The following is a 12992-nucleotide window of genomic DNA, read 5'->3' as shown; positions in this document are numbered from 1 at the left end:
ACACCTTTCACGATTTGAGAGCAGTCACAAAACTTTTAAGTCCTTTCTTGCCACACACCCTTGTAGCCTGCTCCTGAAAAAGAAGTTCATAGTTCAGCAACACCACCCTCTAAAGTATTCAAAAAAGGGTATTCAGGTTTAAAAAAATAGTTTCTGTCCAGTAAGGTCACATATAATAAACACCACCACCTTGTGGTCAAGTATGTAAAAAATCGTCAAGAGATCTAACACAGTGTAGCTTTATTCTTAAGACAAAATGCAATGCATTACATCACAAGTATATAATTTTTCTGTATCATCTCAACTGTGATAAGATAAAGAACATACCACATTCTAGATGTTAAAGTCTTAATGTAATTCCTTTTCCAGAAGTCATTGAATCAGGAAGAAAGCAAATAAAAATAATCTGAAGACTGTCCACATTTACAGGGTGAAGCACATAGTTTCAACCTAATTTTGATCTGTGATTTATTTTTGCAAGCTACCAAGAATCATATGGACTAGGGAGTCTAAATTTAGAAACTGAGGGGCACGAGAAAGAGAAGAAAAAAAGGGATGAGAGATTAGAGAAAAATGGACATTTCTTTACTTTTACAACCTACACTAAACACCCCAAATGTTCTTGTTGGACACAGGTATTTCACTCTCAAAAGTCTGGTTAAAAGGTAACAATATAACACTGATATGATATCATTTACAAAAGGTCCTTTTTCATTCCAAATCAAACAAAAAAAGGAAAACAGCTACTTGGAGGTCAAACTCCAAGAATTCCTAATGGGGTCATCCAACAAACAAGGAAGTTAAATGGGTGCTTGGGGCCTGAGGGAAGATTAGCAATTTACTTCATGGACATAAAGTACACAGTATCTGTGAGAAAAATCAACTGTTATTTATGGTATTAATATTTACCTTAGCTATAATAAAAACAATGGCCCTCAGAATCCAAGATCTTATTGGTACTGATCAGGCTTTCAAAAGTTAGCCTGAAAGTTTCTGCTACAGTGATCTTGTGAGGGTTGCACACCTACCCTATCTCAAAACACAGACTATTGGGAATAGCTGGAAAACAAAATTCCCCTGTGTACTGAATGCAGAGCACTGAGATTCATCTTACACATCAATCTGAAATCGTGCCTTTTGAAATTATGGTTTGGGGGTTGCTTTACTTCACAGCTGTCTTGAAAAACAAAACCAGACACACCTGTTACCAGTTTCACCACGGGTCTGAGACAGCACACAGCACAGGTTCAAGCCTCTGTTGCTCTTAATTGCAAGCACTAGTTCCTTCCCAAGTTCTCCACACCCCAGTTAAGTACCCAGAATATCAGTTATTTTAGGACAGCTGTTTTTATTGGAAATTCTCACCTTCATGTGAGAAGCTGTTATGCTGAACTATCACTTTCTGACAAAAATAATTTCTTTGTAAGTTCCCTTCTCTACAGAACGCGTTATAACATCAAACTAACATACTTCTGAAGTATGATTAAAATATTTGTTAAAATGTCAAAGTAAGGAAGGGAAACAACCACAAGCCTTCTGGTAACATACCTGACATTTCTTCTTCCCCCTCGATGACAGCTGAGCCTGCCTTCGAGGGGATGCAGCGACTCCTTTAACTTCCAAATCCATGCAAATTCAACGACAGCCTTCAGAAAAAAGTGGAAAACAGATTTGAGAAAATCATGTATTTTTTATATAAGTACTTCTGTAAAAAAACATTATTGCATTAGAAAGACCGTGTCCATCACCAATAATTTGGGTATTCTCTTTGGCGAGCTACGAAACATTGCTGGCTTCCCTTTTTCACTGCCTCTTAATTTCAGTCTTTCCTTACCAATGCTTCACCCGATTCCTGTTCAAATTTACGTCTTTGCCTCGAGTTTAACTCCGTCTTTCCCTTACACTTCTCTATACCTTCTCACACCAGCGTTACTGCTTTGTTATCCCTTGACGACATCCAGCCTTTTTCACTCTTCACGTACGGCTGCTGCCTGGCTCTCAAGAGCACCCTGCCCTGGGACCAGGTATGTCCAGGAAGGCGTCAGGGCCCTCCTGGCCTCGGGAGCGACATTTTATCAGCGTGCTATCTCCCGCTCTGCCGGTTTCTCCTTCCGCACGGCCAGCATCGAACCGAAAGCCGCTCGTTTCACTCCCACAAACCAGACGCTCCGTTTCCAACCCGCCATCCGCGACGGCTGACCGTGTTTCGACCTCCTGAGCAGCTCCGAACTCCCCCGCGTCCTCTCCTTCAGACGCTCAGCTGCAGGGCCGGCCGGGAGGCGGCCACACGGCTGCCCGCCAACCGGACGGCCTGCCAGCCGTACCCCCGTTCCCTCAGGGGGGCTTAAAAGGAAGAGCCGCCATCTTCACGGGACCTCGAGCCTCCGGCCGAAACGCCGTACCCTCCCAGTCGAAGGTGCGAGAGGAGGAAAGCCTTGTGGCCTTTGACCGTTAAGGCGCCGCAGTCACTTTGCGACGCTTTAAGGGGAGAAATAAACATCGCGGGGCTCAGACGCAGCTCCACGGAGACGCCGCGTTTCCCCGGCAGCAGCCCAGGAGAGGCCGGGGCCCCGCTAAGGCTCTCCCCGGAGCGCCCTCACCGCCGGGCTGACAGAAAGAGCCCGCCCCGCCATCGCGGCTGCAGCAGCCCCGTCCCCCTCCCGCCCTACCTGCGCCCCGCCGGGTCCAGCGGCGCGGAGGGAGGCTTGGCACGATACCGCCTTCCCCCGAGGCGGGAAGAGGCATTCTCCGTTCGTCCTGAGGAAATGATCTACTCGGGGCAGGGCTGCCCGCCGGAACGGCCCCCCCGGCGCTCACCTGCGCTCCCCGCAGCCGCCGGTGAGGAAAGCTGGGCACGTCGCAGGGATCCGGGGCCTCAACTCGGCCCCCCCGCCCCGGGCAGCTGGAATCGGAGACCTCGCCAGAGCAGCGGAAGGGTGAACGGTTGCGGCCCTGGGTCAGAATTACAGCTCAAAGCCCTACGGACAGAGGGACCGACCCGCCGCCGACAGCAAGGGGAGGGCAGGGCGCCAGCTCCCCTCCCAGCAAAGCTTTGACATTAGGTTCGGTCCACTTTAGTTCGGTTTACTCTGGGAGGACAGCCTCTACGCCATCACGATTTCTTTAAACGGTCCCAGTCGTCCTGAATGACCAGACCTAGGCCAGTCATTCTTAAAAAGCAAATTGCGCCCGAGTAGCAGTTTTGATTCATCCGTTCCGTCTTGGGGAAAGATCTGTCACCTCTTGAGAAACCCTGGCTTTTTGGTCAATCACTTTTCTACAGTTAGGCAAAAATCCCACTGTGAAACTACTAATACACTGGCCCTAAGGATGTACTCCTGGATGCTGCTACTTCCAAGCCTGTGTGATCCATTTTTAGAAACAAAGACGTGCCACGTTTCGACACAAAAGAGTGAATAATTTGCTCCGTTTCAGTGAGTGACACAGTAGCAGTTTTGGTCCCTTCAACTACAGTACGTTTCCTCCATAAAAAAAAAATCCACGTGTTATTTTCCTGCAAGAATAAAGATGGCAAAAGAGTTCAGGCATTATAACTGGCCTACTTAAAAGCTATGCAATTATAAAACAATTTAACAGCACTGTACTGTCAGACTTACCTGTAACGTAATTCCTGTCGTTAAAGGGTGGCAGTTCCATAGGCATGTGCGTTAAGTGAACAAAAAATTAACAGAAAATAAAGATATAGACAAAAGTTATTCTGGCAAAGGAAGAAAATGCTTTTCTTAACACTGACCTAAAAAAGCCACTATCAAGTTGGTATAGCATGTCAAAAAAAGAAACCCCACAGTTCTTGAATGATACATAGCAATACATCTGCTAATACTGATGTCAGAAAAAGTGTATTACAATGAATCAAAAGGCCAGATTCTATTGTGTTAAAATAAATATGAAACAGGGATATAGTACTAATAGGTATCAATTAAATATTAGGCAGCTGCTGAGCTTAACCAGGGACAGGTGGGGAAGCAATTAAGTGATCCAGTGTAATGCACTAAGGTTTAAATTGACATACAAAACAATACATCATTCCTGAGGAGACAGAAAACTCGGACTAATTATTTTAAAATAGCGTCTGTGGCTGAATTTCTCTCTCCAAATAAAGAAACTTGACTATGAATGTATCCCTAAGACTTAACCCATACTGCTTTTCACTCCCCCCTAGAAAAAAGTTTTCCACAAAGAGCTAAATTCATCAGTGCATGCTCTTTAATGAACTCAAGTAAGTCACAGTTCAAGTGGCACCATGCTTACTAGTTACAAAACATTCATGAAACATCTATTCTTTATAGTCTTAATTACAAGATACTCTAATATTTTAGTGAAGCGTCAGATATAATTACAGTGCATTATATACAGAGTACAGAAATATTTTTATAGGAAAAAAATAAATAGAAAAAAATATGTAAACATCCTGAGTGAAATTCTGCTGCCACTGAAGTCAGTTACAGAACCATCATAGATACAAGCACAGGCAGAATTTCACCCCTCTTTTTAAAGCATATAGCAGTGCACATAACTTCATTTGAAACAGTTTAAAGTGCATACAACAGTATAAAAAAAATTCATAGGCTTTTGGAAGTTTTACATATACAGATTTCATTCGTATCTATTACGTCTCCTCAATCCTATCTCTTTGGATTCAATGGCATCTTTGTGTATCATTTCTTGGTCTTCTACCACATCTGGCTCAAACTGATGTACTTCACATTCATCACATAATTCATGCTCTTCTATTTTGTAATCATTATCAACATCCTCAAGCAAATCTTCATTACTGTCATCTTCTCTGTCATCCATTTCTTTCTCTTGAGAATGTTCAGCAAATGACTGAATAAGATCTTCTAGTTTCTCATTACAAATGTGGCTGACATCTTATAATTAAAAAAAAAAGTAAGTTTAAATTACTAGAAAGGCTCAAAATTTCAAGGGTCAGTTTAGAAGTAGAATTTTTTATTTGTTTTCTCTCTTTTATTAAGACTCAACTAATGCAAAAATTCCCCAAATTTCTACTGAACCATTCTTAACATTTAAGATTTCTCTTAGACTACTACACACCTCTTGGAAATCTCCAGTTGAAACTAATACACAATTTGATGTTTGGTACATTATGCAAGCATTACCCGCTGCCTCAGAGGTTCCCATCTGGGAATCCGCAGACTAAAGTTAGTCCAATACTAACAGACTGCTCAGGAACTCACATTCAAGAAGCCCATTTTAACAAAGTAGAACATGACTGTGTGGTCTATCCTAGCTCAATGTCTTTTAGCACCTATTCTTAAAAAAAATCATGATCTATCAAAAATTTGAAATTAGATACACCTCAAACAGGAATAATGGTACTCCTCCAGAATAAAATTAATTCCACACACATTACCTCAGATGCAGGAGCTGAACATCATTATAGTAAGATCTGTTTATTCTTTTAAAATATAAACTACTTAGTTATCCATCCTGCTGGATACCAAAGTACCTTTCATCTTGTTTTCTGATTTATCCAATCCACTTTCTTTCATCAGTCGTCTAATTGATTGGAGCTGTGTCATTATTTCATCTTTCTGTTCACAAGCTAAAGCATTAACACTAGAAAAAAAGACAGATGTCACCAGCTGAAAGATTACCTTGGAAGTGAGTGCTTGATAATAATGCTCCAGATTGTGGTATTTCTTTCCGTGGATAAACACCTTACTTAAGTTAGCAATTGGTTTAGCTCAAGCTTTTCTTTGAGAACTGTCTCTTGAGAAGTGGGGAGCCCATCACATACACCTACTGAATAATCTAGTCACTGAATTCTAACACTGGAGCCCCAATGGCCAAGGTTGAGTAACGAGTACTGAAAGAAACAATTATCCAAAGTGATTTTATTTTTAGTACAACAATGCCTAATACAGAACTTCACAGTTTAGAGGCTTTTCTCATTTATTTCAGATTTTGTTTACGCTCTCTCCTCCCCCTCACTACTAGAAATTTGTTAGGCAAATTGGTCAGTGAATTTGCTGCTTAATAGTTCCAGCACATATTAAGTTCAGAAGCACACTAAAGGAACAATCACTAAATTCTGCATGTTTTAAACTCGGCTTCATGAAGGATGTCAGTCTACACAAAATGGACTGCACGAATATTTTTATTTCCAATAGATGGGTAAGGCTTCTTAAGAAAAGATCATCTCTAAAACCACAAGGAAGTTATATTACTTATTCCCTTGTTACACTACAACAGTGAAGTTATATTTCCCTGAAACACACACAATCACTTAACAGTGTTAACACTTAACATTTCGAAACACAAAAATAAGCAGCCATAACTTGATAACTAGTTTTGTCTTCTAATTATATCAAAAGGTGGAAACTCTTTCTGATACCAGAAATCCAATTCCCACATGGGCTTTCAAATGCTACCGAGCTTAAGTGTTTTTTTCAGTATTAGTCTCCTTGGTCAAGATTCAAGTTTAACTTGTTAAGTGACAGTAGCGTGATTGTAAGTCTGAGCTTTTGCATATATGTTTGGTGAACAAGAGACAGGAGATGTCTGTGGAAAAGATCATGAACTGCAGAAGAAAACTATTACCTGCAAAAGGCTACAGAATCAATAAGTAATTAAAGAAGGTTCCTAAACAGTGTTCCTTACCTATATATAAGGAACATTTTTTAAGAACTCTCTGTCAACATTTTGGAGAATTTCAATTCACAGAAAACAATACTAACTGAGATGTTTTAGAAACACTCACCAGTTTGACAGTGGATCCAACTGAGTCAATAAAGAATTTAACATTTTCTCTGTCTGTGCTAGATGCTGCTCCAGTTCTAAAAGCTGATGCTCTAACAAAAAACAAAAGCAAAAAAAAAAAGGGAGGCAGGGCCAGGGGGGTGGGGGCAAGAGGGAGAGAACATTGTAAGAAATATATTTACAATACCAAAACGATACTAATTTATATTTTTGGTTGGGCAGATTCAAAAACAGGAAGGTTTTTTTCTCTATAAAATTCTAGAATATGAAAAGGGAGTGGTGAGGGTAAGAACAGAAGCCTTATTATGTGTGACCAGAAGTCCTTCTCATTCAATAACTTGTCTCCAATAGCACGCAAAAAGAGAACACCTTGGCAGAAACTGAGCAAGAATATGGCTCTCACCTTCCCAGCTTCAAGACTTCCTGAGGTAAAACTAGTGTATTTATACTTAATATAGTCATGAATTTGCCCACTCACACCTCGCAAATACATTCAACACTTAATGCACTAGAGTTGAGAGGAGTAACTCCTCCTAAAATACTATTAAACTGTGAAGAAAGAATAATGCAACACACAAGGATGGCAAGTAGGCAGTGTAGAAAATCACTGCTGAACCTGATTACAGATCTGGTGTACAGAGACACCAAAAGAGGCTGCTAGTTGTTTAATTAACTAAAAATGTGTCTGTACAAGGGGCAAAAAAAATGTATGAAAACAGCTCAGCTTTGATGTGCCTGACTGTTTCTCCAAAGGAAAGCCTGCTTCTTGGCACATGCAGAATAGACTGAATCAGACAGTCAAGAGTGCTCCGTATCATGAAGAAAAAGAGAGTATCATTTATTCTATCTCTTCTACAAACAGTTAATGTTTTTGTCAGGTCTCCAATTTGACCCAGAAATTCAACAGTCTCTGTAATTGTTTATCCATACTGTTCCACTATCAATACAGTTTAACTCTAAAGCAGATCATTATATCCTTTTTAAATACCCTATTAATTCTAAAGAGTATTAAATCCTATTTAAACATCCTATTATACTGAAGAAAATTGAACAGGTCTTAAGTAAGAAAAACATCAGACATTAAAAGGCAGACAACCATCCTGTATTAGTATAGCTGTTTTAAAGAATATTACCATTTGGAGATTTCAAACAAACCTCTACCAAGTGTTTCAAGTACACAGAATAACAAAGTGGTTTTTTGTAGGTTCCTAACTGCACGTAAGGAACTTAGAAGATGGTTCTCATTTAGCTAGACTGCATCAACAAAAATATGTAGCTTGTTCCAGCAGGAAATATGCATTTTTGGTGAACATATGCATTCTGAATGGCTATCTTACCCGTTTCCTTTGCCTTGTCTTCTGTACTTTTTTCCTTTTTGGAGAGACTTTCTTCATGTGACTTCATCTTTAATAAATATAATCATGTTAGAAGACTTCATCACTATTTGTATATTAAAAATAAAAATGCATTCAGAAATTTACTGAAATTAAATAGCAACCACAGAAATGTGCTCCATTAATGAAACTTTTATTCTGCCATGCCTTCTTCCCATCTTAAACTAACACTTCGGATTTTAAGCAGTGACAACATGACTGACAAAAGTTGTAAAAGAAAGCAGTTGCTATTACAACTCCAGTTTTCAAAAATGAACAGAAGGAACCTTCTAGGTTACTGGATCCAGTCTCCTATCATTAACTAGGAGGTAAAACTTCTTTCTTAAAGTAATAAAGATGCTATTATAGAAATATTTACATCTCAGTCCCACAAGTGTAAAGAGTTTTGACACCCAAAGTATTGTTTTTATGATGTTTAAATCTTATTTACAAACTAATTAATTTTTAAAACCAAACTGGTCTGCCTTTATGTTCATCTTGCTAAGCTGTTGTATTTTTCTCACATACGAGATGATACGAAACTGACTATGGAAATGAAGATGCTGTCTCCAGTCCTAGAAATGAAGATGCTGTCTCCAGTCCTGTTCAGGTTTAAGTGTTTTTTTTTCCCCTGAAGGCAAGCAACAATGTTCCAGGTGCACTCTCAGCACTGCAAGTGCTGTAACATCTCTTACTATAAAATAATAAATATCAAGACTGATAATTAAAAAAAAAAAAATCCCAACTGATCATGTGTTCTACTTTTTTAATTTACTAATGGTAGAAAAGGTATCACATGTCACAGGTAACAGCCTATGTTGCAGCTGCTTGACCAAATGAGAAGTCCTAAATAAAAGATCTAGACTACTCACTATTCTATCTAATTGCTAATCTAAGACTATTACTCTGCAGGAGTCGTCTATCTCCTTCCCATACTCAAGCTCATTCTGAAGAATGAAAAGGAAGTGAAATACTCATGAGGCTTAAGTTACAACCTCAGGTAACAGCACTGTTTAGGTTCTCAGATTCTTACTGGGGGGAGGGGGAGAGGAGGGGGTGCGGGGAGGGGAGGTGTAAGATTCTCACTTCTTTAAGTGTCTAAAAAAAGATCAGTGAGAAACCTTCATAAGGAAGAATCAGATATACTATAATTTTAACTTTGGAGCTCACATTCAAAAACAAACCGAGCAATAAATGGCTTTTGGACAACCACATAAATGGACTCAGAATTGGGGGGGGGGGAATGGACTCAGAATTGGGGGGGGGGGGGGGGGGGCAGGACGACAACACACACCCAGACCAGTTACATTTCCTTCTAATTTCAATAATTTAATGCTTTTCTTATGGCTTACCTTAAGAAATTTGTATGCTGCAAACACTCCCACTCCAAGAGCATACAACGGCATGAGGGTGAATGCTAATTCTCTACCATTTCCTCTTGTTCTCTCACTCTTTATCTCTTTTTCCATTGCATTTCTCATCTGCTGAATACTCTGATAAGTATTACTGTCAGAATTTCCTGGATTCAGGTGAACTGTCTGAGGACTACCTTAAAAAATTAAATTGAGAGAAAGAAGACAAAGTTAGAAAGGAAATTAAGAGTCCAATTAGTTTCACAACTGGAATTAAATTGTTTCCTTCTTGTGTGATCATCTTTGTTTATCACTCTTCTAAGATGGTGTGGTCAGTCCTGCATCCAAATAAAGTTACCAAAAAAAAATTAAAAATCACTGTTTCATGAATAGAATGCAAAGTTAAATCTATGTAGCAAAGACCCTCAAACTAAGTTTCTATCTTTAAGATGCAAGTTTTAAGTTTCTTCCTTTACAACAACATTGGCAAACCCACAGCAAACCACAGAAAGGTAGACAAAACAAGAAACAACTTACATCTTGAAATTAAAGCATATTCAGAGAAACTATTAATAATGCTGAGAACAATGTTACAAATCAATATTTTTCCTCTGTAACAAAGAAAGGAGTTAAGTACAAACTGAATTGTCTAGTCCCAGAAAAAAAAATGTTTTGTTGAAATACACATGCTGTGTTGCTGCTTTCATTATTTTGGCAGTAAATTCAGTGTTACATGGATATTCCCACAGGCTTAGAAGTGCTGTACCTCTCCAAATCAAATATTTAGCAGGAAAAGATTGCACAATAGCAAAGAGATGCAACCTCGGAAGTCTGAAGTATTTTTCCGTGTAATTTGCCTGCCAAAACAGGCAGCAGATAAAACAGCCAGTGTCATTGCTTGACTTACGAATTAGGTTATTTGGTAGTTAAACCTGGGGTCATGGGACACGCACATGAGAAACAGTGCTATTAGCTAAAGAATGCAGATGCTTGCAGAGACAGACAGCAGGTGATTGGGGAGCTGTTAAGTTTAACACTGATGTCTCAACTGACTGCTTAGACTTATACCTCAAAATCCCCTTGAACATTTAGTTCCTCATAATTTAATATCCCTGAACTGAGTATGGGTAAAACAAGGTTCACGTTATATAAAAACTCCCAAATGGAAGACCATTATGCAAATCACTCCTTGTCAATTAATACTGAAACAGTGGCATTTCAAGAATTTACAGTAACATAACTCAAGTGTGCAAGAGAGCCACAATCAGGTAGAGAAAAAAATTAACATAAGTTACAACTCCCAGTGAAACAACTGTTTGGCTACAGCTTCTTCCAAATACAAGAGAAAAAGGAATCTAATTCTGCTAAACTAAGCTTGTACTTTGTGATAAGAGATCTTGAACAGTGGTTTAGAATTGTCTAAAATGAGTTAGCCAGAAAAGTTTTTCAGACTTCCAGGAATGACCCTGACTGTAGCGACATTTACTATCAGCTCGGCAGTCAAGTCGTGCCAGGCATCACTGCAAGTTCTTCCACATCCCATTACTCAGTTTGCAACATGCCCATTTGGAGTAGACCTTTAATCTGTATGTTTGCTCACTGGAACTCGAAGCAGAACTGGACAGTTACACAAAAAATTAAACACCCTGGCTGACAGAAGCAGAACTCAAGCTACCTTAATCATTTAATGCAAGTTCAGGCAGACATTCTCCTTTCAACAAAAGCAGGTTTAGACTTACTAAAACTGAACTAACTAATCTGGAAATCACGTTTGATCTTACATGTAGTCTTCCTTCTTTCAGTTCTATTTGTTTTTAATGTAAATGAGGAGATTTACTAAAATACCTAATATCACAGATGAAAAAATTTCCACAGGTCATAGGAATACGAATGTGGTCAAGGGAAACACCACCTTCCTGGCACAGAACAGGGACATTGAATCCGAATGGAGTCCAGTGTCCTGCACCAAATTTATCTCACAGAAGAAACAGCAGAGTGAGTACTGGCCAAACAGGAGAAAAGAAGAACCCAGACAGGTGAAAACAGCAGATCCGCCTGAAATTTATTTTATGCGGTGCTGGGCCAATACATCAGTAGAAGCAGAGGCATGTGAAATGTTGCTTTTTTCAAGGTTTGGTTTTAAAAGAATTTGATCTACAGGAAATGACAGCTACCATATAAATTAAAAGTAATCAAGCAAAACAGGCCAGACTAGAGCTTACGAAGCACAGTAAGTTCGACATCAGCTGGGAAGAACATGGTAGCAGCTCAAGCCTCATTTTTTCTGCCTCCCAGGGAAAACCACAGACACATAATTTGGAGGATTACAGCAACTATCTACCTTTTGGTTTACAATGCCTTGGAAGGCATCACCAATGAATCACAGAGCTACCTCAAGAAAGCAGGCTTTTTGTAATTTTCCAGAACAGAAGCAGACCTTTGGACCTTGAGCTAAATCCTCAGCTGACGTACAGTGACACAGCTCAACATACATTTATACCACTGCAGCTTTCACAAGGGGTAAGCTCCCTAGCCCATTCAGTGATATCTTTTCTAAAGAGGCATCTTGGACTCTTTCCAATACACTACCTGACAAATCTCACAGGATTCTGTGCTAACGTTTGCTAACAGTAACACTTGGCTCCCTTACTGCAATTCTAACACGCGCGGTGAATTCTTTCCTCCGACACCTCACAGCTGCTCATCTGTTGGAGTAACTAAGCCTGTCCCTGCAGGCGCTACTCGTCAAACTGCCCTGATAACATACACTTCCAGTAACAGGGCGTCATCTGCAGTTAACAGTGATGTTCTTAAGACAACGCAGACAAAAACCGACACAGTAACGAACTAGAGAAGCAGAACGTGAAGGCGGGAAGGGGGTGTGGAAGGTTAAGGCGAGGCGCTGAGAGCCCAGGCGCCGGCCCGCAGCCGTCCGACACGGCCTTCCCCCCTCACAGCCCGCGGACAACGCCCAGCGCCCCCCGCCGGACGAGGCAGAGCCCTCTCCGTTGCCGGGGGGGGGGCTCCCTTCGAGCCCGCCCGAGAGAGGGGCCGGCTCCCAGCAGCTCCCGCAGGGAACGCGCAACCCGGCCTCGGCCACCGCCACGGCTCCTACCTCTGCGGTGCTGACGGGGATCGTAATGGCCGGGGCCGGCCTTGCCGCCCCGCGGAGACCGGCCGGCCCTCCCGCCGCCTCCTCCTCCTCCTCCTCCCCCGAACATCCTGGGCATGACGACGAAGACACAAAGCACCAGCACCACCGACACCACCACCTGCTGCACCGCCGACAGCACCATGGCCGCCGCCTCCTCCTCCTCCTCCGCCTCCCCTACCAACGAGCCGCCGCCCAGCGCGAAGGAGAGGCGCCCGCGCGGCTGCCGCTCCCCTCCCGCCGCCGCAGCGCCCCCCAGCGGGCTCCTCAGCGTCACGCCGCTCCAAGGGTCGGGCGGGAAGTTCCCGGCCGGAGAAGGTTCTGGAAAAGGCCGCGGGGGGGGGGGTGTGTGCAGGGCAGGGACCCCTCACG

General features: G+C 41.5%; 2 protein-coding genes across 6 annotated transcripts in view; both read right to left on the bottom strand.

The window, feature by feature from the left end:
* Positions 1-2280, bottom strand: part of CAPS2 (calcyphosine 2) — a 31045-nt gene extending 28765 nt beyond the window's left edge. For 2 of the 5 annotated variants that reach the window (XM_069773273.1, XM_069773274.1), the window contains exon 1: positions 1549-2280. In XM_069773273.1, the coding sequence (XP_069629374.1) occupies positions 1549-1629 (81 nt within the window). In that variant the 5' untranslated portion in view covers positions 1630-2280. The remainder of the gene's footprint in view (positions 1-1548) is intronic. The other 3 variants (XM_069773277.1, XM_069773275.1, XM_069773276.1) reach the window with 3 other exon arrangements.
* A 1925-nt stretch (positions 2281-4205) lies between these two features.
* Positions 4206-12784, bottom strand: CCDC107 (coiled-coil domain containing 107). Its single transcript, XM_069773797.1, has 6 exons — positions 12585-12784; positions 9470-9666; positions 8082-8148; positions 6746-6836; positions 5492-5601; positions 4206-4892 (listed from the first exon to the last, which is right to left on the bottom strand). The coding sequence occupies exons 1-6, from the start codon at positions 12763-12765 to the stop codon at positions 4618-4620; spliced, it is 921 nt and encodes a 306-aa protein (XP_069629898.1). The 5' UTR covers positions 12766-12784; the 3' UTR covers positions 4206-4617.
* Between the last annotated feature and the right edge of the window lie 208 nt (positions 12785-12992).

This window comes from Haliaeetus albicilla, chromosome 28 (genome assembly GCF_947461875.1).
Source record: "Haliaeetus albicilla chromosome 28, bHalAlb1.1, whole genome shotgun sequence".
Lineage (NCBI taxonomy): Eukaryota > Metazoa > Chordata > Aves > Accipitriformes > Accipitridae > Haliaeetus > Haliaeetus albicilla.
The sequence above is the reverse complement of the archived record's forward strand: the minus strand, read 5'-3'. Positions and strand labels throughout refer to the sequence as shown.